Source organism: Grammomys surdaster, unplaced genomic scaffold (assembly GCF_004785775.1).
Source record: "Grammomys surdaster isolate TR1022 unplaced genomic scaffold, NIH_TR_1.0 203, whole genome shotgun sequence".
In the NCBI taxonomy this organism is placed as follows: domain Eukaryota; kingdom Metazoa; phylum Chordata; class Mammalia; order Rodentia; family Muridae; genus Grammomys; species Grammomys surdaster.
The window spans coordinates 3,546,696-3,572,958 of NW_021604648.1; the positions used below are offsets into that span (position 1 = coordinate 3,546,696).

At 39.7% G+C, this 26,263-nt stretch overlaps 1 protein-coding gene across 1 annotated transcript in view; it reads right to left on the minus strand.

The window, feature by feature from the left end:
* The window catches only part of Gdpd4 (glycerophosphodiester phosphodiesterase domain containing 4), an 88,596-nt gene that overhangs the window by 61,033 nt on the left and 1,300 nt on the right, over window positions 1-26,263 (minus strand). The window contains exons 2-9 of the mRNA XM_028770751.1: window positions 23,069-23,172; window positions 18,390-18,483; window positions 15,458-15,517; window positions 10,456-10,554; window positions 10,292-10,385; window positions 9,450-9,527; window positions 8,440-8,585; window positions 8,004-8,086 (exon numbers count right to left, since the gene is read on the minus strand). Of these exons, the coding sequence (XP_028626584.1) occupies window positions 8,004-8,086; window positions 8,440-8,585; window positions 9,450-9,527; window positions 10,292-10,385; window positions 10,456-10,554; window positions 15,458-15,517; window positions 18,390-18,483; window positions 23,069-23,172 (758 nt within the window). The remainder of the gene's footprint in view (window positions 1-8,003; window positions 8,087-8,439; window positions 8,586-9,449; window positions 9,528-10,291; window positions 10,386-10,455; window positions 10,555-15,457; window positions 15,518-18,389; window positions 18,484-23,068; window positions 23,173-26,263) is intronic.

Below are 26,263 nucleotides of genomic sequence, written 5' to 3' on the forward strand. Positions count from 1 at the left end.
TGCCTCTCTGCCTCTCTGCCTCTCTGCCTCTCTGCCTCTCTGCCTCTGCCTCTCTCTCTGCCTCTCTGCTTCTCTGCCTCTGCCTCCTGGGAATAAAAACATGTAATAGATTTTGAAGTTCGATAGCATCATTCCTTCTACTTTATTCTTTTTGCACCAAACTGTTGTTTTAGGGTTTTTTGGTTTGGTTTGGTTTGGTTTTTTGTAGTCTCATACAAGTTTTAAAACTCTTTTTTCTAGGTCTGTGAAAATTGTCATTGGTATGTTGACAAGGATTACACAAATCCATAGAGTCCTTTGGGTACTATGGATGCTTTAATAGCACAAAGTTTCTCATTTCACAAATCTAGAATATGTTTACATTTTGTGTGTCTTTTCCATTTCTTCACCAATGTTTTATAGGGTTTGGGGGCAGAGATCTTTTATCTTTTCAAATATATTCCCAAGTGTTGTATTGCTTTGCATCTAGTATAAATGGAAATGTTTTCTTGATTTTGTTTGTTTGTTTGTTTGAAAGAAGGTCTTCATATACAGTGCAAGGTGACCTTGAACTCATGATTCTCCTACCTCTGCCTTTCAAGGCTGGGATTATAAGTATGTATTACCATGTCCAGCTCTTGATGTCATCATTTCTTTCGTGTGTGTGTGTGTGTGTGTGTGTGTGTGTGTGTGCCCGTGTGCCCTTGGGAGGAAGCCATCCCATGCATTCATGTGTGGAGGGCAGAGGTTAGTGTCAGGTATCTTCCTCTATCTCTTTCCACCTTACTCTTTGAGGTAGGGTCTCTTACAAACCTGGAGATTGCCAACTAGCAAGAACAGCTAGCACTTGGGGATCTTCCTATCTCTGCTCCCCCAGCACTGGGGTTACAAATGTGTAATACCATCTCTAGCTTTTATCTGGGTGATGGACGTTAGAACTTTGGTCTTCATGCTTGCACGACAGACACTTTACCCATTCCGGCCACACCTCTTGACGTCTACTATGACTGACCACCTACTAGCCACAGCAATGCTCCTGTTGATTGAGTGTGGTTCTAGGAACCCCACAATTGGACCTAGGACCTCACAAATACAAACTCTCAGCCCAGTGTTACAGATTTCTGTATGCTGAGTTTGTATTTTGCAATTTTGTGGAAGAAAGGAAGGTAGTTAGAAAAATTACCTGATATGATTTTAATTTTTAAAATGTGTTGAGACTTGTTTTATGGCTTATCATATGTTTTATCTCAGAGAATGTGTTGTTAAGAAGGATTTATGTTCTGAAGCTCTTTGATGTCATGTTCTATAGATGTCTGTTAGGAACATTTGGTGTTGAGCACAACTTAACTGTCATTTCTTTTTGACTTTCTCTGGGTTTGGATGATAATACAAACTAGAATTCTTACTATTATAGCATTGGTGTCTATCTCTACCTTTAGGTCTATTAACTTGTCCTATTATTTGGGTTTTGAGGTATTGGGTACTATATATTTAGAATTATTTCACCTTGATGAATTGACTGTTTATAATTATATAATAACCTTCCTGTCTTTTTTTACTGATTCAGATAGAAAAGTGCATAGTATTTGATCTAAGAATGGGTACTTTTTTTATTTCTTCAGGATGTCATTTGCATAGAACATCATATTCTATTCCTTCACTGTGTGTGTGTAAAGTTCTTAACATAAGAAACTTGGAGTTAGGGAGTACACTTTTAGTACAGTTATTCCATGTATTTTAACTGGACAATTAATCCATTTACATTTATGACCATGGTGGAGTGCTGTCTACTGATTTGCTTCTTCAGACCTGTTCAGTTTGTTTTCTTTTGCACTCCAGGATCACCTGCTCAGGAATAGAATTACTCACGATGGGCTGGGCCCTCCCACATCAATCAATCATTAGTTAAAGAAATGCCCTACAGAATAGCCTCCAGGCCAATCCTATAGAAGTGTTTTGTCAATTAAGATGCCATCTTCCAAGATATGTCTAGGTTTATGTCATGTTGAGATAACCCAACTGGCACACGGACAAGTGTTAGCATCCCCCCTTTCTCTGCTTTCTGGCCCAGGTTAAAGTAGTCAGCTCTACTGTGTTCTCCCTGCCATCATAGACAGAATCCCCCACAACAGCGAGTCCCAAACCAAATCTTTCCTTCTCCAGGCTGTTTGGGCCAGGTATTGGTCTCAGTGATGAAGAAAGCAACTAATACACTCACTTTGGCTGTGGTCTTTCCCCTTTAACTCCTAGAACTCACATGTACCTCTCCTGGTCCATAACGACACACCTGTCTGTCCTAGGAGCTCTGGAAACACTTGTTACCTTGAGGATAGCCTTTTTTCCTTTAACTTTTGAAAGCTTGACATTATCATGCTTTGGGGCAGATTTGTTGAGTGATTAGTGGCCTCTGACTTTCCTGTTCCTGGATATTTGCTTCCTCCTGTGGATTTGGAAGCTTCTGTTTCTATCACTAACTTTCTAACGAGTTTCATATCCATGTGGAATGACTAAATCCCTCTGGAACCCCAACAGCTTGAATACTTGCTCTTCTAATTCTGTTCTAAAGCTGTTCAAGCATTCTTCATGCGTTATATTCTTTTTCTCACCAATTGTGGTTTCAAATAGCCTATCTCTGAGTTCATTACTTCTTTCCTATATTGGTCTCTTCTATCTTCTAGATTTTTAATGACTCACTATATTATTTTCAGCTCAACTAAGCTTTATTTTTAAAAAATGCTTCCATCTCTGTCAAGTTTCTCTGAGTACTGAATCATTCTATTTTATTTCGAAGGTCACTGAGTTTCTCTAAAACGTCTTAAATTCACTATCAAAGACTATACTAGTTACCATTTGTTCATCTCCTGGTACCTTATTTCAACTGTTGGGTGAGGTTATAGTTCCAGGACATCCTTGATGCTTATTAGTGTGTGATGTACTTGCTTCAGTTTTTGTACTCTGGCTTTGTGCTTACTCTTCTAGAAAGTCTATGTAGGCTATGTGTTTTCTCTTAGTCTACAGTAATTTCTGTAGTCATGTGTGCTGTAGTCACTGCAGGAGCACTGCCACTGTTTCAGCACTAGAGGGTGATCCAAGCCCATGCTTACTTCAAATCCCCAGATGTATGGGCTAGAGAAGTATGTAAACCTCTGCAGGGAGTTATATTAGTCCGAAAAACCTCATCCACAGTCACCAGGAGGTATTCAGACACTAGAGACTCTATCCTCTCTGGACAGAAGCATCATGGAGGGACCAGCCCCAGGCCTCTATGCCATTCCTATAGAGGGCCACCAAAACTGCAACACTGTCACACAGCTGACAGACTGCCAAGAACTGAAGCCCACATTCTTGTTGACTGCCTACTGCTAACTCATAGTCAGAGTCGGCTGCAACCAGTCACAGGTGACAGTGGGGAAAAAAAAACAAACAATAAACCAGGGCTGTTCTAGAGCAGCTTTCCACAGGCAGGCCTGAGGACAGGGACTGTTAGGGTTCTGCCCAGTGTGAGGTTTCATACACTCAGAATTAATCTCCAAGGCAGTCCTATGCTTGTTACCAAATCCTCTCCCCAGCATACTCTTGCTACCCAAGGTTGGGATAGTGTTAATGTACTTTATCCCAACTTATGATCCAGTCTTGGTGATTCACTGGTAGTACAGCTTTCTCTGCCCCAGTACTTGCAGATGAACCCCTCTAGATCTGCCCTGCCACCAGTGATGTGTACTCAAATGCTAATCTAAGTCATTAAGTGAGTTTTCCATTAGGACCTGCACAGCTTCAGGGGTGTATCCAGGCTCACACTACAGCTGCTGGTGAATCAAGCCAGGAGACAAATCTATAATGTTTAATGAAGTTGAAAATATTTATACTTATGAACTTGTTACCTGTATATCTACTGGTATAAAATACCTATACATGTCTCTTTGCTAATTTTCTAAGTGGTTCATTTATTTTTTAATAATACTTTGCACTATTGTAATGGTTTTTCTTTTTATTCTTTAAATTTATTTTTTTCTAGAATTTCATACATGTTTAGTATATTTATATCATTTCCACTATTTTCTGTCCCTGCTCCAACTCCTGTTATGTGCCCTCACTCTTGAATTCATGACCTCTTCTTCTATAAACATTATTGACATATATGAAAATAAATAAACTAAGTCTACTTGGTGTTGTTCATTTGTGCATGTGTTTAGGGACCACCCGGGGTTGGATGACCTATCGAAAAGCTTGTCTCTGGAGAAAACTGATTCTCCCACTCCCAGTGACCATTGATCACCTATAGATAGGTGGGACCAAAAAGCTACAGAAAGTAAACAAATGAAGTTATAATTACTGATATATAAAACAAGACTAAGAAGACAAACAAAAAAAAGGCAACAAACTGATGGTCATCAACACATACTTTTTAATAATAACTTTTAAATATTAATGGACTTAATTCTCCAATCAAGAGATCAAAAGTTAGATGAACAGATTGAGAAACAAAACCGTTATTTTTGTTATCTATTAAAAAGCTCCTTTTGCCTTCAAGAATAGGTGTCATCTTTGAGTGAAAGGTTAGGGTTGGGATACCCCAAACAAATAAAACTGTGGAGCAAGGATCACTACCCTAATGTGTGACCAAAATAAATCTGAAGAATTAGAGAAGCACACTTCGTTCTGATCAGGGAAACAAAAAAGACATTACAGTCCTAAACGTACATGTACCAAACCCTGGCACACCCAATTTCATTAAAAGCATACTAATGGACTTCAAGATGTAGATTAATAACAAGTTAGTAACAGTAGGTGATTTCACTACACTAGTTTCTCCAACATACTGGTCATCTGGACAAAAATAGACAGAGAAATAGGAATTGAGTGGCATCATACATCATCGAATAGAACAAATATGTAATTACAATTTTGGAATTTTAGTTTAATTAAAAAGATCAGAAATATAAGAATGTGCTTTCCTTTTTATTCTTTAATATATTTAACTTTTTATATTCTTTAATATTCCTTTAATCCCAGGTATGCGGATACGGGGTTGCTTTGAGCTGTCTGCAGCAGCTGGCTATGATTTGCCCCATGCTCTAGCAGAGGCATATTTTTGCCAGATCCAGATAGTTTCTGAGACTGTGTGACATTTGGAATTCTGGGAACTTTTTAGAGGGCATATAAATGCTAGAGCCCAAGAGGCAGTTGTGGTGGTTGTTGGTCACTTAAGAGGATTGATTGCAGTTTGTTAGCAGTTGTAGTCAAAGAAGAAGCAAAAAGAAAGAAATTAGATTCAAGGATCTCTTTCTCCCTCCCTTATGTCCTGTTTTTGCTCCTAATTAGTGCTAGGGGGTGAAACCGGGGGAGATAAAAGGTGGGTAAAAGAAGAACCCATAACGTAGCTAAGACCACCTACACAGATGTTTACAGAACAGTCCACCCAAACATCAAAGACTATACCTTCTATTCAGCATCCCATAGAACTTATTCTAAAATAGAACACATACTGGAACACAAAACAAATATCAACAAATACAGAAAATGTACAATAATGACATATATCCTGTCTGACCACAATGTAGTAAAGCTTGAAATTAACAGCAAAAGGATCTCTAGAAATCTCACAAACCCATAGAAATTAGACAACACATTACTGAATGATGAATGAGTCAAAAACCAAGAAGAAAAAGTTTAAACTTCCTTGAAATAAATGAAAATAAAACTACCAGATCAAAATTCCACATGAGGAAAATTTATAGTTCCAAGGGAGGGCCTACATTAAAAAAAAATCAAAAGAGCATAAAAAAAACCCTCAATGATGAAACTGAAGAGGTAGCAAAGCAAGAGCAAACCACGCCCAAATCCAGTAGACAGGAAGAAATAATAAAAAACCAGAGAAGAAATGAATGAAATAGGAAAAAAATGCATCTAAGAGCTGGTGTTTTAAAAATATACAAGATTGGTAGAGCCTTAGACAAATCAAACAAAAGCAAGAGGAGGAGTCACAAATTTTTCAAATCAAAGATTAATAGGGTAACATTAGGTTTCTTTGTAAACCCTATTTTATGCCATTTTATGTAAAATTAGAGTTCTATTTTAGTATCTAGCAGTCCTTTATATTGCACTTTCCCTGTTCAAATTCTTGATAATGAATCCTAGATGAACCCTGGATGGCATGCAGTCTGAGGGAGTAGCGAAGGTTTAGGAATGACTGTTATAGTGGCAGAGGGAGGCATTTGCAAGAGATAAGTTTTGAAACGTGATGTCAATCAGCAAGCAGAGAAAGAAGTTGGAAGGATAATCTATATGAAGAGTTCACGCCACAGCAGAGAACAAGACTGTGTTTTAGGGGTTCACTGGATCAGAACTTTACGACATTAAGCCCGCAACCATTGGGCACGTCCAGAAGTGACAAAAGTGTCCCATTGAAATATTCAGTTTCAGTGAATCCAAAAATCCCAGTTTGGGTGTCTGGCAATCAAGTCAGGATCTCTACCTTACCACGCATTTTAAGCTTTATGGCCTGAGCTACAGTTCCCTTCTTTGAACCCAGGTTACTCTTCTGTTAAATCAAAAGTTCACGTTTCCGTTTTACCCATTCAGTGAGGAGATTCATTTGCACTTTCCTTCATTCAGAGTTTTACTCATTCGGTGGCAGTACTACATGCTCAGCATATTTACCAATACATTCACAGTGAAAATGAAACCTTTCTACTTCCTAAGATGTCTAGATATATAAATTCTACAGCAGTGTTGTTCCCTGTCTCGCCACCCCATCCTCATCTCCTCTGGCTCCTGGCTCTCTTCTAATCCAGTATTACTTTGTTTTCCTTTGGAGTATTGATACACCTTGCTGCCCAACACTTTAATAATTCTTCCCAAAGCATATTAAAACAGTAACAAAGTGGACTGGGGTGCGGCTCAATGGAACGGCGCTTTCCTGGAATGTACAAAACCCTGAGTTTGAGCTCCATCACTGTAAAATCTGAAATTAAAATTTAGTTTTTAAAAAATGGTTGATGTGGTGGTATACATCTGTAGTCCCAGAATTTAGGAAGTAGGAGCAGAGGGTCAGAAATTTACATCAACTCATCCTCAACTACATAGTGAGTCCAAGGCCACCTAAGTACACAAGACCTGGCTTCCTAAAACAAAAGGCAAATACAAAGTTGGTGAAATGGCTCCCAAATGTGACAACCTGATTTTGATCTCTGGGACCCACATGATGGAAGGGAAGAACCAACTCCATCCTCTGACATTTCTTACTACACACCATGGCACACATGTACACATGTATAAGCAAACAAACAACAATAAAATAGAATTAAAAACAAATACAAACAAACAAATCAACAACAACAACCAATAAGCCATCCAGCCTCTGACACCTACCCTGGCTTTCCACTACACATTCGTGGAGCTCTACGGTTTGTTATTGCTCATTAATATGCCTTTGAATAGGTTGATGCTTTTGTCTGGAATGACCTCATCTCTGGTTAGCAAAATATTTTCTTTTAAAACTAACCCACACATAACTTTGAGCCTATAGATTATTTCTTTCACAGAATAGGAAGTATCCTTCTCCTTCACAGAGGCCCCATTGTACTTGATTTATTCTTCTCTGAAAAGCTTGTTATCACAAATGGCCTTATTCTGCACTCACCTGTGACTATGCCATATCTCCTTCACCCCAGGAAGGTAAAGATGACTATATCTCACTCAACTGCATCTCCTGAACACTCCGAAGGCAGCCTAGAATATAGCAGATATCTAGGAAATGTTAATGAGTAAGTCCTGGGTTAGATTAGTGGTTTACACTGGAAAACTGCTTGAATTGCATGTGGTTTGTGAACTTTTGGTAAAGAACACAGAGGTAAAAGGATATATTTTATAAGGGAGATGTGGTTCATATATGTAGCATGTGCAAATATGCTACACAAACATGTAAAAAACTCTTGAAGGCTAATTCTTTTTACACCTTGACCCAACTGGTCCTTTCCCCAGACATTGGAAAAATCCCCTCTTGCCCTTTACCCTAGTCCTACCTTAAGTATACATCTGTCTCCAGGCCAAAAGCATTAAATTCGATAGCTTTCTCAAAGGACATCATGGTATTCTCTGGCGCCAACTATGGAAGAAAGGGACATTAAATGCTATGCATTTCTTTTATGGTAGGCATAGAGCCTGGGAATGAAAGGGCTTTGAGAAGCAGAGCTTGACTCCCTGAGCTCTCTTTTCAAAGAGGCTGATTCTAATCCCCTCTATACAGCAGAACACTGGGCACAGTAAAGAGAAGCTGACCAGGAGTTAGATGGTCTGAGATCAATTACAACATATACAATATACAAAGAACTCTTTATTCTTGTCATGCCAAGATTCCTTTTCCTCTCTAGGGTTGCTGATGTTTCTGAGCTTCTCGTCTCTCATCCACAGGCCCCATACCTACCTGCATTCATCCAAGTTCAATATTCTCAGACTTACCATGGGTGCGCCTCTATGTCCAAAGATGGAAGGCTTAGGGCCTAAATTCTCCTTATTCAGAACGCAGGGAGAATAAATCCCCAGTGGCATCAAATAAAGGCATAAAAGAATGATCAGGAAGGACAGTCCAGCGGCTATTTGTAGAGCTGAAAAAGTTGGAAGGAGAGACAAGTGGGTAAAAAGGAAAAGAGATATGGAGAGCCATTTCAAACAGCTAACTATCCAAGGCAGCAACCAGGCCATGACTTATTTTCTATCTCTATCACATCCTCTTTCAGGGGTTCAGATATAAATACACAGGTTTGTTCGGATATAAGACTTTTTTCAGGGCTGGGTATTGAGCCCAGACCACATATTTGCTGGGCAAGTGCTATACCACTGACCTACATTTCAGACAAAGACATTATTAAGGCAATATTGCTGGAACTTGAAAGTAAAAATGGAAAAACGGTACAGAAGGTGGGTGGGAGGAAGGGAAGGGAGGCTGGATGAGGGAGGGGAGGAAAGAGAAGGAAGGAAATATAAGAAACAGCATCTCAGAAGTGGAGCTTGCCTGGCTCTGAAAGAGCCCTGATGGCTGCGAAGATCCTCTCAAAAGACGCTCTAACTTAGGGCACAGCAGTATGGTGGAAAAGGTACCAGCTAACAGGAATGTGGGTATAAGCTTTATCATCTCTTATAGTAACTGAGGACATAGGGTGTAACTTCTCTGGGTCTTCATCTTTTTTCTGTGAATTAGGTCTGTGTGGCAGCTAACAGTGCTCACAGAAGTGGTACAACAGTGCTGACTTATCATAGTTGATGAGTTATATTTCTGTTTCTTTTCCTCCTTCTTTCTCCTTTTCCCACTACACACCTCCACCCATACCACAAGTTCTCTTTAATTCCTATTATCAACTGCTTCCCAACACCTTCCGTTTCAGACCTCTGAAGATTCCCACCCATTTGCACATTGTTTAAATTACTACCTATGCTTCAGTGACTTTCAAATTGAGATCTCCATCTCTAACCTCTTAGCCTTTTGAATACATTACACCTCTCCAGTATTTCGTGCTCGTAATCTGCCATCCTGTATCTTCTTATTCTAACTAAAATAGAGAAAATAATTTATTGTTGTTCACTTTAAGTACCTGCCCTAGAAATATTTTCTAAAATGTACTACAATCAATACACACACACACACACACACACACACACACACCAGCATCAATATTAAGCCAACCCTTCACTTGCCTGCACCCTCCCACAAGCCAGGAAGCAAGTGTCCTTTACTTAACCAATAGTAAAAAGAGAGAAGTAGAAAGAAGACCCTACTGCTTTCCAACTCCCAAGCTTACAGAGCTCATTGTTTTGTTTCCACTATCACTGCAAAAGAATAGAGAAGAACCCAGCTGCAGAGGCAGCCATTCTTGACTCTTTAAGTTGCTAGGTAGGACAGGGACTCACAGAGGACTTCTCTGAGTTGCCTGATATAACCAGAGCTCTCAGGACATAGTATTAATTGAAATCAGTGACATTTGTATATGAACAAGTTAAGTCTTATAAGCAGCATTCAGGCCAAAGCAGAGTTAAGATGCCCTCTGCTGTCTCCATCACCCCAGAAAAATAGTGTAACATAGAGGGGAAAAGATGTTTTTCTAAAAGAATCCTTCTCAGAAGAAGGCTAATTTAGTCATAGAAATACTATGATAGGCTACAGGGGTTAGTAAGTGAAACCATAAAAATCATGCCTACATAACATGCTAAAGAAATTTCAGAGAGGTACATGGGTAGCTAGCTACCATTTCTGTTTCTTTGAGTGATGTGTGCAAGTTGGGGAGATCAGGCAAGTTGGGGAGATCACATGATTTACCTTCTGATTCCAAGTGGGCCACACAGATGGCTAGAGGCCAGGAAATTATAATCATCACAGTTATGAGGCTCAGGTGCACGAAGGGAGCAAAGATCTGGGGAAAAGCCAAAAGTCAGACTAGCCTCATCTGGGCACAGTGCTGAGAGCAATAGGGTGATGCTTACCTGCAGTGACAGCCCAGCTATCAGCCACTTGTCCCTCCAGAAATAGCTTAAAACAGTAAGCAAGAAGGAGCACAGGATGATGGTTATCCAAACGAAGACCTGGGGAAAGAGAAAGGGTTTTGCTGTTGTTGTTTGTTTGTTTGTTTGTTTTTACTTCTAGACCAGATTTGGATCAGAACTATCCTTGTGAATTGCATATGATTAATTATATCATTATAATAAACCTTTTCCTCCTCTTTGACTTAAAAAACAAAGAAAGAAGTGCAAACCAAGCTCTCAAATACATAAACTTGAAGTTATCAGTCTATTAGCAAACAAAATGCATTGAACTGGTGAATCTACCTCTTATTCAATACCAAGCTTTACAGATGATTTAAAGGATATAAGCAATCATAGGGTACAAATAAAATATTTTCCCTTAGGGAGATCTAGTCATGTAAAACACAACTATTCATGAATGCTCTTTCTTTGCTCACCCACATTAATCAGGCATTCTGATATTTAGCTTAGAATATAAGGTGTGTTTTGAGCCAAATATATAAAAATACTGCCTTACAGAAAGAGCCATTTTGTGTACATAGCATCCTTATCTATGACTTTATTAATCATACAGTTCCAGCAAATCCTTTTCCATCATAAAAAAAAAAAAACCTGTAACTCCAGGCTTATTTAAAGTAAAAACAACCAAGATATAGATAATGGTCTATCTTGTTAGAAAATTTCAGAGGCATCCCATTATTGCTACCTAACTGATACCTTAGGGGTTTTTATAAGGAAGTCAAGTTATTAGCATGTTTACAAGGACTTTTGACTCATCACTGCAATCTGAAAGCTCTCTCTGGGCTTTCCTAGGTAATCTAGAGAGTCTAGACCTGGTGCTAATCCTATCCCTTCTGAGTTATTCTGAAAAAGAATAAAAGTAAACTTCTAAGCCCTAAAGAATCCCCCTTGCCAAAAGAAGCAGACTCCACAGGTCTTGTTCTTGCTAGTTTGAAGGCCTAACCAAAGCAATTACTTTCCAAGGGAAGATCACATCCTCTCAAAATCCCCTCCCTCACTTCTCACTGCCACAGGTTCATAACTGCAGTTAGATCCAGAAATATTTCAGGACAAGAAGGTTTGGAAAACAATGGCAAGATTTTATCAACTTGATGGACAAAAATCCCATTGAAGATGTATAGAAATGAATTCTAAGGATAATGCCAGACGAGAAGAAAGCATAATTTTATAAACCAGTCTAACTTTACTAATACGAACATATATGAGAGATTTGCATTTTGGAATACCGGAACCTAATATTTAAGCAGCATTTTGTTCTCTGAAACTGATTCAATAATCATTACATGTATCAAAAAAAAAAGGTAGGATATAATAAAAAAAAAGTTCACTAAAACATATGACTTAATTGGATACTAGCATTCCCTCTTTAGAAACTAACAAAACAATTTCTTGCTGGTTGTTTATGAAAAGGGTAAGATTCTGTGGCTAGAATTTAGCCTAGAGCATATGCCTTATCTGTTCCTGGTTGAAGATAATAGCTGTGCTTAATGAAAGTGGGATGCCAACAATGTCTTGGTTGAAGATTTATGAAAAGGGGGCTGATGGAATAATAAGTTTCTTGAGTCCAAAGTTTAAAATGGATAATATTAGCACCAAAGCCTTTTCTTTTCAATATATATTCTTCCCATGCAACAGCCCATGGTTTCAATCTTCATATATTTTAATAACATTTAAGTTACATTTCCAATTAGAATTTCTCATTTGAGTAAGAGGATATATAAGGATGCCACTCAAAAGACTTGACATGTTCCCAGACTTGGAGAAACATGAGCATATGGTCACAACCATGCTTGAGAGGGTATTCATTTGGAAGGCTGGTTCTGGACGTTTTCAGAGACATGTTTGGAAGTTAGCTGCAGTTCTCTATGATGTTATGTTAGAAAGAGATAAAGTTGGGACAGGATCTGGATTTCAAACAAGTGTTAGTACAAGTGTTAAGGCTCTTTTAATTGTCAAGTTACAATTGCTTTTGTTTCTTCTATAGTATTTAATGTAAATTGCATTGACTGTACACTTTCTAACTGTTAGTGTGTTGAAATCTGGCATGTCAGTTACAGAGGTTTATCAACCAGCTTTTGTTTTACTGCCCTGAGTATCACAGAACCTTGGTCTTCTGAAAAAAGCTTGCAAGTACTGGAAGAAGTGAGTCAGGCTTTAAGCAGAAGCAAAAGGGTAATAGGCTTGATTATTGCTGGCATAACAGCTTTAATTGCATTAATTGCTAGCACTACTGCTTCTGCAATTGGTTTGATACAAGAAGTTAAGACAGCTACTTTTGTTAATCATTTAGCAAAAAATGAATTTGTTGAATATTCAAGAGGATTTAGATAGGCATTTGGAACAACAGATTGATGATCTTTATCCTATTCAAATTATTGGAAGGAGGTTCAGAGTTTAAGAGTAAGGAGCCATCTTGAGTGTCATGCCAAATACCATTGGATTTATGTTAGCTCTAAAATTTACTGTGGTAGACATTATAATTAGGAAAAAGTTTAAAGACACTTGCAGAGTATTTGGCATAATTCTAACACCTCTCTGGATGTTTTAACTTTGCATAGTGAGATTATGAATTTCAAGAATGCTGCTCTGCTGAGCTTTGATGTGGCAGACACTGCTGATAAAATTACCCATGGCCTGAGGTCAGGATTTCCATTTTGGTCAAGCTTCAAGAATGGCATATATAGCTTAATCGTGCCAGCCCTTTTGGTCCTGGGAATACTTTTATTCCTGCTCATCCTGTTAAAGCTTGTCTTTAACAAAATCAACATGTTGGCAGCCAAAGTACATGGCTTGAACCTGAAAATGAACCCCCAGACAGAATTATTAAATTAACAGGCTGGCAAGCCAAAGATGGGTAATATACTGTACAGAGCCTTACCAACCTAAGACAGAAGTGCATTGCTTTTGATAATGCATATTCCACAATGGGTAAGGAAGGCATTCTTGGCAGGACACCTAAGAGACTCAGTCTTGTTTATGAATTAAAAAGGGGGAGATGTGGAGAGCTTTCTGCTTGGCAGAAATCTGACATTGGCCAAGGACAAGGAAATGGGCTTCAGGCAAGAATCTGACATTAGGCTAAAACAAAGAAATAATTTCAGGCAGGAATCTAAATCTTAGGCTAGAACAAAGAAGTAATTTCAGGTGGGAATCTAGATCTTAGGCTAGAACAAAGAAGTAGGCTTCGAGCATGAAAATGACTTTGGGCTAGGACAGGGAAGTTGGCTCAGATATTTTGGTCATCCTGATAAGCCCTTTGAAACAGTGATCACAGGAGTGATCATGGGACTTTGTTTATTGCCTTGCTTGTTCTTTGACTATCTTATTATCTCGCTTGTTCCTTGACTATTTGCATCTATTGTATTGCTAGTTCCTCAACCTAGAACTGACCTTAATACTTGCATGTAATTAAAATAATATAAAAGCAGATTGGGAAACAAATAAAATAAATAAATAAATAAATAAATAAATAAGCCAGGCGTTGGTGGCGCACGCCTTTAATCCCAGCACTTGGGAGGCAGAGGCAGGTGGATCTCTGAGTTCGAGGCCAGCCTGGTCTACAGAGTGAGTTCCAGGACAGCCAGGGCTACACAGAGAAACCCTGTCTCGAAAAACCAAAGAAAGAAAGAAAGAAAGAAAGAAAGAAAGAAAGAAAGAAGGAAGGAAGGAAGGAAGGAAGGAAGGAAGGAAGGAAGGAAGGAAGGAAGGAAGGAAGGAAAGCAAGCAGAAGAACATGCTACTGGAGGTGATGGTTGGTAGTCAATGGTAGGACAAAGTCAGAAACTCCATGTTGCAAATATGCTATTGGTCCACAGAGAGTGAAATGAGGTTGCCTGGTCTCTGAGGACCAGGTATGAACTGATTGAGAGAAGCCATGGTGGTATCATTTTAAGAGGATTCAACTAAAGAAAGGTCACTCAGATCTTAAACAACAAGTTTCAGGGGGATCATAAGGAAGCAGGCACTGACCCAAGGAAAATGTCACTGTAGAAACAGCCACTGCCCTCTCCACCACGACAGGCAGAGGCTGAGTCAAGCCTAAATAGAGGAAGTAGAATGTTTTAGAAGTAGAAGTTTAGAAAGTTGGAGATGGGTTTACTACCGTGAAGCACAATTTTACTGACTTAAATGAGAATGCTATTGTGACGGAAAAGAACTGCAAAAGTAAGAAATGTGCCTAAGATTTCAGTGGGACAAGAAGAACAAAGCTGGGGAATATGACATGAGCCAGTGGGAGAGAGAAAAAAATGGTATATGTAGGAGGAGCTAAGGTGGGAGGAGTTAGGAGAGGATGAGGAAAAAGGAAGAGGAGGAGCTAGGGAGAGCAGAGACGTAGGAGGATGGAAAGCCATCCAGGTATGGAGAACGGTGCGGGTAACTACTTTTATTTAGGTTAGCTAATTTGGAAACAACTCTCTTTGTATGGGCATATCGTTATTGAGCTTTACCAAACATATAAAGCCTTTGATTAATCTTTAAGCATTAGAGTCTCATTTTTTCTACTGGGCCCACGTGGATGGCGAGATGGTCTGTCTGGGCAATGCCCAGCCTTGTGGAGACAGCATGGAAGATTGGCAGAGCCATCTCCCACGCTGACGTCTCGTGGGTGGCAGGGCTGGTGTTTCTAGTTGGCCATTTCTACCTGCAGCAGGCACGTGACCTCCGGCGGAGAAACATGGTGGCTGAGCTAGGCAGAGCCGCTGCAACTTAGATGGTTGGCCTGCGCAGCCCCACTTTTTAAATAATTACTGCAACAGGTGTAGGCTCAGCAAACTCGGCACTTAAGTTCCTACTGTCAGAAGTTTACATATTACAGTTAAACATGCACAATCAGATCTGTTCAGGGCATGATGAAAGAGGGCCAGATGCACACATAGCATGGACCACTGGGGAGCTCCTGCCATCCTGTCTGTGGTCTCCTGTGAGGACAACGCTGTCTTACCTTATGAGATTTATGCAGGTTTAGTTCAATCCTTTCCCAGAGCAACAGAAACCCAATCAACTGCAAAGCAAAGGAGGCGAGGTGATTATTTCCCGATTACTAAAGTCCTGCCCAGAGCAGCTCAGTAGATTAGAAGCCTCTCATGATGGGCACTACCTTTGCTTCTTTAGGCTACCCTATGTTCTCTCTTGCCATGTGCCATGAGCCTTTTAGGCTCTTCTTCCCCGTGCCACTAACCCTTGAAGCCAGTTCAAATGTCATTTCCTGTCCGTAGCTTCTACTAGCAGCACCCTAGGAAGAATTCATTACTCTGCCCTCTGGGATCTCACAGCCATTACCACCGATGCTTCCTGAATTTCTGCATAATATTTCCTCGGTGATGGACTTCATGCCTGGTATTGCTTAGAGACACTAACAAGAGAAGAGAGTTATGAGCCAACTCTCCCAAGGGTCATTTAAAAGCTCTTTCCAGAACTGGTGCTGATGCTGATTGTCATTCACATTGGGATATGCTCAGTACATTTTAAATCTAAGTCTAAACCTAGCCAGTCTTCAAGTCGGTATGAACACAGAAACTGCAAAGCTAAGTCCTCCGATGTTAGCATACTCGTGTACAAAGCACTTACCTTTTACTTCAATAATTTTGTGTGTATGATTTTTACCTATTTTTACTCAGCCCTATAAAAATGTCATTTTATTAAATAAACATTCTCAGTTAAAAAGCAACCAAAGCTTAGGAGAGTTTAGTCAAGTTATAGTAATCTTGACCAAAATTACTATTCAGAAACCTTTGTTCTTCACTGCTGGGAATCAAACTCGGGGCCTCGCCGAGTGCACAGCATTCTCACCACTGAGCTTCATACTGCGCTCTCAGAGCAAGTGCCCTAATGATAGAGGGCGGAGGGGGCGGGCGCAAAGCCAGGCAGCACTCCTTTCTCACCATTGTGCAGGAGAGGTGGGCTAAAGTAGTCTGTTGAAACTAAGACTGCTGGGTACTAATATTCTCACACTGGAAGCTAACAATTCCATTTCTCACTAATTGTGTGTAAGCATGGTACAATTCAGTGGCCCAGAATTTAGGTTAGAGCATATATTACACCTGCACCTTCCTCACTGAAAAGGAAGATTCTACCTTCACATCACAACTTCCAGAATGATTTTCTGAAAATGGAAACCCATGTTTACCAAGTACCTTACTCTTACTCTCAAAGCCTTTCAAAATCTGTCACATGTTGTGTCTCCCCATCTTTCTACACTATTCTCTTTTTAACAAAATATCAAGTATTTTTTATCTCTTATTACTCTCTCTAAATATGTTTTCTCAGCCCACAATGTTCCTTTCCATTTCAATCCCCCTATGTCCAAAACTATCATCTGTTCAAGATCCTACTCCAATGCTGCTACATTGTGTGTGTGTGTGTGTGTGTGTGTGTGTGTGTGTGTGTATGTGTATACTTGGTGTGGATGTTTGCACATGTGGTCATGTATATGCATACATTTACACAAGTAAAGACCACTTTTATCTTTGGTCGTTCACTGACCCTGAAGCTCATTGCTACCTAGTCAGTGAGCTTCAAGCACTTCCCTGTCTCTGCCCTGTCCCCGCTGCAGCCCTGGGTCTGATTCTATGTTTACACAGCAGACACTTTACTGACTATGCTGTCTCCCAGCCCTCTAGTGCTACCTCTTCTAATAAGTTTTACTTGCTGTTCTTTGCTAGAAATTCTCTCTTCCCTCTTAGACCCCTTGACAAGCGTCATGTGAGTACCTCTAATGGTAATTACAAAGTTCCATCATAAGTAGTTACTTTTTTCTATGACTTAGTTGTCTAGGAGATTCTAAACACTGAATGAAGAAACAGCCATAACTATCCCATTCCAATCTGTGAAGATTAATTTTCCTTGTCAATTTGATTGGATTTAGAACCACCATGGAAATACTTCTGCGTGTTTGTATAAGGCTTTCAACAGAAAGGCCTGATTTAGGAGGAGAGACTCACTGTGAGTATGGACAGCAACAGTCCATGGGCGGAGGCCTCAGGCTGAGCAAAGGGACAAAGGGCGCTGAGGGGGAGCGTCCATCTCGCTTGGCTTCCTGGCCAAGAGATTTAATATGACCAGATGGTCCACTTGCCTGCTGCTTGTCACCTTTCCTTCTCTACTACAAAAGACGACACTTTTCAAACTGTAAGTCAAATACCACCCCCCAAGTTTCAACTGTCAGTCAGAGAGAATGGACACATTATCTCTATCGAGGGCTCTCCATGAAGATAGAAGCCATGTTTTACTTTTATTGATTTCTACATACTCGGTACTTACTACAGGATTTTCATAATGACTAATACAGTTTAGAAGAAAAATATTGCAATTGGCAGCATATTTGAGGGTTTGACTCTTGTGTGTCAGAGACAAATCAGTGGAAACATGGAATTATGAAATTAAAGTAAGTTCACAGTTTTCTCTAAAGTTATCTTTCTGTTTGGTTCTTCCTTTTCATGGACCTTTCTCTTACATGGTGTGCATTCTTCATGCAATATGACTTTACCGTGTCATGCAAGGTCAGACACAAGTTTGCATCTGAGCTACGTGACTAGCTTTTGCACAGTAGAACTGGTTTGATCTGTAAGTCCCAGACTATGAGTGTAAAGCTCTTGTCATTTAAATGATAATACTGAGTAAACTGATGGATAGGTATTAAATGGGGGAATAATAAAGGGGTGCCCTGTCACCCACTCAAGGATCAGCTTGATTAAACGCATCCCCTAAACAGCATCAGTCTCCTTCAGCCATCCCTTGTGCATGAAACTGAAGGAGCTGATGTAAACTCTGACTCTACTAACATCAAAGACTCCAGATAGATGCAACACCACGGGAAGGATAACTCATGAGGCTGTTTAAGGAACAACAAAAAAAAAATGAGAAGCATCACTCACCAAAAGCAAGGTAGTGTAGGCAACCAGAATCCCAGCTGCACTCAGCACGAAAATGGACCAAAAGAACCAGCGACCTGTCCCTAGATAAACAACCCTGAAAAAAATGTTTCAAGCCTTAAAATATAAAAGGAATCAGTACTAGCATCTACATTAAGGGTAAAGACAAGAACAGGTTAGATGAAGGATTAACAAATGGTGGGGACAGAAGAGAAGCACCTTGCCGACAGATCTGTGAGCACTTTGGGGATATTTTTATTTTAAGTTCGGACTGTAAGCAACCAGATATATTAGTGAAGCCTCTATAAGTAGAGAGATCTTTAAAAAGTTATTTATAATATATATTCAAATTTATATCATCTTAATAATCAAAGTGATACAGAAATTCTGCAATAACAAAAGAAAAAGAATCACCCTCTGTCTTAAGAGTTTCCATTGCTGTGAACACCATGACCAAGGCAACTCTAATAAAGGACAGCATTTAACTGAGCTAGCTTACAGGTTAAGAGGTTCAGTCCATCAGCATTATGGCAGGAAGCATGGCAGCACTGGCAGCATCTGAGCAGGCACAGTGCTGGAGGAGTTAAAGAGTTCTACCTCCTGTTCCAAAGGCAGACAGGAGGAGACTGTCTCATAGGCAGCTAGGAGGAGAGTCTCAAAGCCCACTCCCACAGTAACAAACTTCCTCCATGAAGATCACGCCTTCTAATAGTGCCACTCCCTGGGCCAAGAATATTCAACCCCGACACCCCCTAAATTAATGACATCAGTATGACTAGTTGTTTCTACCTTTCAAGCTCCTTGTCCAGGTCCATGTATGCTTTCTTCCATAATTGTTCTCATCTGTATGAGACAGCTGTGTCCTACACATGTTGTTCCTAAAGTACCATCTATGGGAATTCTACTAGTGACTTGTACAGAGAGACAGTGTTGTATCTGTCTAGGTTTTCTATGTCAAAGAATCTATACTTCTTATTTCAAGAAAACATAAATGACCTCCTTTCCACTCAGAAACCAGAGAAATACTTCAAAGATATACAAAAGGCAGGTGGCTTTCACAGCAGGAACCGTCTTTGGTAAAGATGTTGCAAGAGAAGGACACTCTGTAAAAAAAAGAGCTCTGTAAGGCCGGCTTCTGGATGTAGCTCAGTGATAACTATGTGTCTAGTATATGAGAGGCCAGGGTCCAACTCAGCGGTTGGAAGGACAAAAGAGACCCAATGAAGCTCTCAAAGCAATGAAATTGTGCCCAAAAACACAATTAATAGAACAATCAAAAAGATTTAGAAGAATATATTTAAGATCCAAGTTTATCAAGATGACTCAGTGGGTAAAGGCGCTTGCCACCGAGCCTGATGACATGAGTTTGATCTTCAGAACCCATGTGGTAGAAGGAGAGAACTGACTCCTTGCAAGTTCTATGCTTGCTTCCCACACATGCACCGTGATACACGCACACAAAATAAAAATAAATACTTTTTTAAAGTTTTTAAAAATGATTTTCAGAGAAGACTTGGAGTCACAGAACAAAAATAGTATTGCTTTAAAAGAGTACAATCAAATAGGCCTCGAAAAAAAAGAGTAAATAAAAAAGATCAAAGATGATCTTAATAGTGGTTCCCATGAAGCCAAGGTATTACTACCCAAACAGTAATTGAGTGTTGATATTGACTATGCTTCAAAATGACAAGAAAAACTTAAGAATTGACAATTAATGGGACATCTTTCTTCATAATCATCTTGCTAAACATTATTTACTTTTGTTTCTTCTCAACCCCAAAAGTTGTCTTTAAGGTATTTGATTACTGGTGACCCACTTGACTGAACCCATGCACTCTCAGCAAGCACAGGGGCTGATCTCTCACTCAGCGAGTGCAGGCCTGCTCTCACCTCTGCTGTGGACGGGCCAGAGGAAAGGAAGAACTAGAATCTTTCTCTCTCCCTGTTCTCCTCCTTCTGTCTCTGTCATCTGTGATCACTCTTCATGGAGGGGTGATGAGTCAAAAGGAGTGTCATTTAGAATGAAGAGGATTGTGCTTATGTGACTACTTATACAGAATGGAACCTGAAAAGGGAAGTCTCTTTTTGGCTACCACTTCTTTAAGCTGGGAATGTGTAATACTGACGGCTGCACAGAGGACTTATTCTACATGGACTGGCCCAATTTAAGCTGCTTCTTAATGTTTCCTGAGCAGTTTTTTTTCTTCACTGGATAGTTGCACTCTAAGGAAAATAAGAATCTGCTTTTTAAAATAATAGCTTATATATATATATATATATATATATATATATATATATATATATATATATATATTGTGGATACAGGAGGTACAAATCACAGTATACACGTGGCAGTCAGAAGATGTTTTTGTGGGAGTCAGCTCTCGCCTTACGCCATGTGGGATTTAGGGATCAAATTTATGTTGTCAGCCCTTACCTGTTGAGCCATCTTTCCTGCCTCAATAAAGGGTCTCTACCACTGATACCAAACTGCAAATTAAAGAAGCAACATAAGCTTAAAGCAGAACAAAAACAAAGAAACACATGCACGTGAACATAAAATCATGGAAAAAATAAAGAGAAAACTCTTAAAAGAAGGCAAATTTTTCAAGGACAGCTTAGGTTCAAAAGATCCAAGATAGATAGCATACTTCTCAGTATAAACAAAGCAAGAATATGGGAAACAGAGGGAGTCACAGTGCTAAGAAAAAAACTGCAAATTAGAACTCTAAGTCTGTGTAAGATACCCTTCAAGAATAAAGATGAAATAGAGCCATCTTCACAAAAATAGAAACTTCCAGAAATAGTCCCCAGCAGGTTCTTGTTAAAGGAAATTCAAAGGCTTTTTGTATGTCACCACCAGACAACTCCTGCTGTCTTCAGCTACAGGACTTTGATAGCATTCAAGGGGTGGGGGAAGTACTAACCTGTTCATATTAGACATCAAACATCCTTAGTCCTCTGGAGATCTCAATGCCAGATATCTTAAAATCCACCCACACAGAGAACAATTGAAATGCAGGTGCTGAAGAATAATTCAGAATGGATCCATAATAAAATTGCTTAGAAAATGATAAAACGTATTGAATATGCTCAAAGCATAAACATCAGAAAGGAAGAAACACTTCTAAAAAGAATATATTTTTAAAAACTGCTTTGAAACACAAATGGCTCAAATTAAAACAAAGTAACTCCATCAAGAAGACTTTTTGAGTAGTCGAAACTGGAATATTTAATATTGCCATAGTCAACTTACTACAGGAACTGTCTTTTACCTCTACTGTAAGCAGAGTTGGCCATAACCTTTTGAGAAAATACCTTGGCAAAAAACAGAACTAATTTTAAGTGTTCATTCTTTTAAATGCCAGTTGTACTAATCTAGTCTGAGGAACATTAATCAAAAAATGAAATTTTCACTTTATTGTTATCTTATCAAGACATGAATGTTGTTCATAATGCCTAGGAAAAAATCAGTAACCCTTCCCACCCCAACTGATTAGCCATGATAGCAGAGAGTTGTGATCCCAGCACTTGCAAAGTGGGAGTGGGGTCAGCTTGAGGCCAGCCTGAGCTACACAGCAAGGTTCTGTGCCTGTCCCACCACCCCACCACACAGAAAGCAAAGTTAATGCAGCTTCATGTCATATTCTGAAATCACATAAAAATAATATTCAATATGAGTTTTAAATCTATTGAATGCTTATGTTTATTTTATGGAAAAATACAAAGCAAAGTTATAAAAATAGTATAAACATAATAGTATAAAGTAAGGACAGGAAAAGGCTAGGTTGTGATGGTCACTTGAAAATGTGACTATTTTTCAGTTTTCTGCATTTAAAAAAATTATTACAGTCATTCATTGTGTGGGTGTGTTCTCACATGTGGAGGTCAGAGGACAGCTTGCAGGAATCAGATCTCTCCTCCCACCATATGGGTGGTGGGGATTGAACTCAGACCTGTGGGCTCTGTGGGAGATGCCTTTATCTACTGAGCATCTCTCCAGCCCTAATTTTCTACATTTTTTTTACATTTAAAATAACCAACTAGATTTACCTTTATAAAGAGAAAAATAAATTGCATTTCATTAAGAAAGGAAGCCTCACATCTAAACATGCCTTCTCCCACAAACACCAAATAATGGATTAAGCTTACAAAAATGATAGGATGCATTGGGCCAGAAAAGCTGGGATGTCTGAGATTGGTCCAGGAGTAGCTTAGCCATGAAAGGGAGCTGAGAAGGGATATGTGGCCCTGTGTTCAGAGTTCCAAGAGACCCCCAAAGACAAAAGAAGGAAGCCAGGGCTGTAGAAAAAGCAGAGAAAGCAGGGCTGAGGGACATAATTGTGATAAGAAAGAAGTATGGACATAGTAATCAAACAGACTTTAGAATGAAGATGACAGAGGGTCCTGTCTAAGGTCTGGGGATGCTGGTAGCACAGAGAAAGCTGAGGACACCGTTTGGCATTCAGTGTGTTGTGTGAGCACAGGTGGAAGGGAGGTGCAAGTTTGGGTGCGAGCATCTGACTACTGCCCTGGTCATACCTCTTACCCACAAGGTATGCAAAACCCACTCTGTCTACCCTTTCTCCTACACGACCGGATCTTTTCTACCTGGGAATACCCAAGTGGCTGTCCAATAAAAGAGTCCATACACCAATAAAAATACAGAAAACAGCACTCACCAGTCAAAGCTGTTGTATTCGTTGGAGGTTTCTACCCAGACGAACAGAAAAACCACAGATATGATGAATGCAACTACTAAGCACAGATAAAAAAATTGCTCTTTCTGCAAAGAGAAAAAACTGTAACTTAGCTCCGTTTGTTCATGTGACCTCAATGATTCTTGTAAACATTTGCCAAAGGTCAGTACCATTCTGGTGTTGGACATTCCCCTCCCTAGGCTAGAATAATCTGAGGGCAAGCACACACAGAAAGGGCACCTGACGAGCTGAAGAGGCCTGTGGGCACTAAGGCAGCACACCACTTCCCAGAGTGCAGACACAGCTGAGTCCATCTTAGTACATACACTCCTCCTCAGAACCTCAGTGGACCTTTAAAATGCACATTATCAAATAATGTCTCTGCCCTCCTCAAACCTTCCCAGGGCTCCTATGCTATTATACTGTCGCCATCCAAACAGACTTCCATAGCCCACACGGTTGGTTATATAGGATTAGTTCTTGCCCATCTCCTACCTCATCTCTTCTCCACTGACTCCCTTTCCAGAGACCAGCCACATTAGCTGCTTTCTGTTTCTATAACACATCAAACTTCATCCTTACACAGGAGGAGCGAGGTACTTGGCAGTTCTGCCTGGAGTGCATTTCTACCAACATGAGGCAGGCCCTGTCTCTTCATCTGGAGATGGATCAAAGAACTTGCTTCCTTGAGGTCTCTAACACTCCCTTCCCATTTTCTAATACATTTTTCTACTTTACCTTCAATGATCTTATTACTATTTGAAGGCATTTCTCATCTATTATTAATTGCATAACTTATCCCACTAGAATTTATCAGCTAGAAAGCCAGAGACAGCTTCAGCTGTCTTGGCTACTGTGGTATAGCCGATATACTTAATAATTTTATGCTAAATAATCTGTCTCTCTTCTTTTAATCTCATAACCATTCTGGCTTGACATTTTTCAGAGGTTCCTCTCTGTGTATAGGTTAAAGCTTGAATTTTTTTTAGCCTAATGTAAAGATGTTGAAGTTTCATATGAATTGTGTTTTCTGATCGTCATTATTATTTATTCCTTTAAATGTTCCTAAATTCAGCACTAGAAATCTAATTCTCACTAAACACACCATTGTGCTTTTCTCTCTTTAGATTTTTGGTTAGTTCTCCCTGCCCCTGACCCCAAACTCTATGTATCCCTTTGTATATGTGGCTTCCCAAACCCAGTAACCGTAAGAACACTACAGTAATAATAGCCATCAAGTTGTAATAGTTTATCATACCCAACTCAAAGTATATTCTAATAATGTCTCTCTTAGTCTCATAGCAACTCCTGTGGTAAGCTTTGCTGCTAATATCTCCCTAACTTGGTTTCTGAAGCACAGAGATGTTAAATAACTTCCTTCATCTTTTATAATAATGGGTCACTAATTTAGGGCTGGTCAGTAGCAAAACCATACATTGAATCTGGCGGTCTTTCCCTTTATGTTATACTGCATCTGAATAGGAATGGGACTTGAAAATCATCTAGGGACTTTACCTAACTCAACTCCTTAGCTACAGAAAGACTGGGGCATGCCTCATAACCGGTTCAAATTACAGTTAGAACTCATACGTACTCCTAAGTTCAGACCCAGTGTTTGAACCATTATACACGACTGCCACAAGTGCTACTATTTTCAAAACTGCTTCCCTTTATTTCTTACTCTATATCCTTCGTAGATCTCAGGTGATTGTATTCTTCATTCCCGAGCAATAAACAGTGTGTCAGATCTACCCATCTTTCTCCGTAGCCACCTTCACTACTTTAATCCATACCACCCACATCTCTCTTTGGCAGACTGCCACTGTTTTCCTTTGAAAGTAGGGGCCTTCCTACATTTGGTCCCTTCTGATACGACCTCCATACATTCAAATAACCATTCCAAATCATAGCTCAGGCCATATCCTCAGATTAAAATGTTTCAACACTCTGGTGATGGAGATCAAACCGAGGGCTTCGTGCATGCTACACACATACTCTATCATTGAGTTACATTCCCAGCCCAATTTAGGGATTCTTCATTTCCTATATGACAGTGGTAAGCTCTTAAAGTTACACACTATCTGACTCATTCACCTCTCCAGCTTCATTTGCCAGCACTTGTCTATTCATTTCTGCCCCACCTAAACCTACCAATCACCACACTCCCCACGTGCTTTGACCCCTCTAAGATAGTTTCTCATAGCATATCTAATTCTTTCCCTAGACAATTCTTAATCACCTTTCATCTTTTAAATAGTTACCCATGGCCTCTCCCTTAATATATGCCTATGTGCACATACATACACTTGTTGCTATGCTAGAATGTATTTAACTTCCCCCAGCAGAACATAAGTTCTTTGAAAGTAGACTATGCTTAAAGCACATTTGTGACTAGAATAAAAGCCAAGCATCTGGGCATGAAAAATATAAGGGACAGAAGAATATGCTTGATTACTCCAGGGAAGGCTCCCATTTCCTACATTTTTCCTTTATAACTACTCAAACCAGACATAAGAAATGAGAAATCCAGGACTGGAGATGCAGCTCCAGTAAAGTACTTGCCTAGCATGTGCCAGGCCTTAAATTAACAACCATCGAAATCCCAAAGATAGGCAGCTAGGCAGGTGAAAACATACATATTTATAAAATAAAATACAATAACAAGAAATTAGAGATCTAATTAACGAGAATCTTAGCCTTAGTTGGACTATGCTTACAGTCAAGTGAAAATGCATCATTTATCCGTCTTGGCATTTGCATGTGCTCATCATTTGATCTATTGTGCCTCAGAGCTCACCAGAGGGCTCAGTACATACTGCTTAGAGAGACAGAGAGACTTCCTTAGGCTATGCTGCATGCTGCCACTCAGTTTCATGAGCATTCCTTGTTTTCTACTGACTAGCTTTCCTATCTGCTCTACACCTTGTCCCCCCCCCCCCCCAGGAATATACTTTCCCCTTGGAAACTCACAGAGAACAGAAGAGTAAAGATTGAGGTGCTGGTGAGATGACTCAGTGGTTAAGGGTGTCTAATAACCTGAGTTGCTCAATCCCTGGAACCTGCACTGTGAAAGGACAAAATCAACTCCTATAGGTTATCTACTGATCACCACAAATGTGTTCTCTCGTTCTCTCTCTCTCTCTCTCTCTCTCTCTCTCTCTCTCTCTCTCTCTCTCT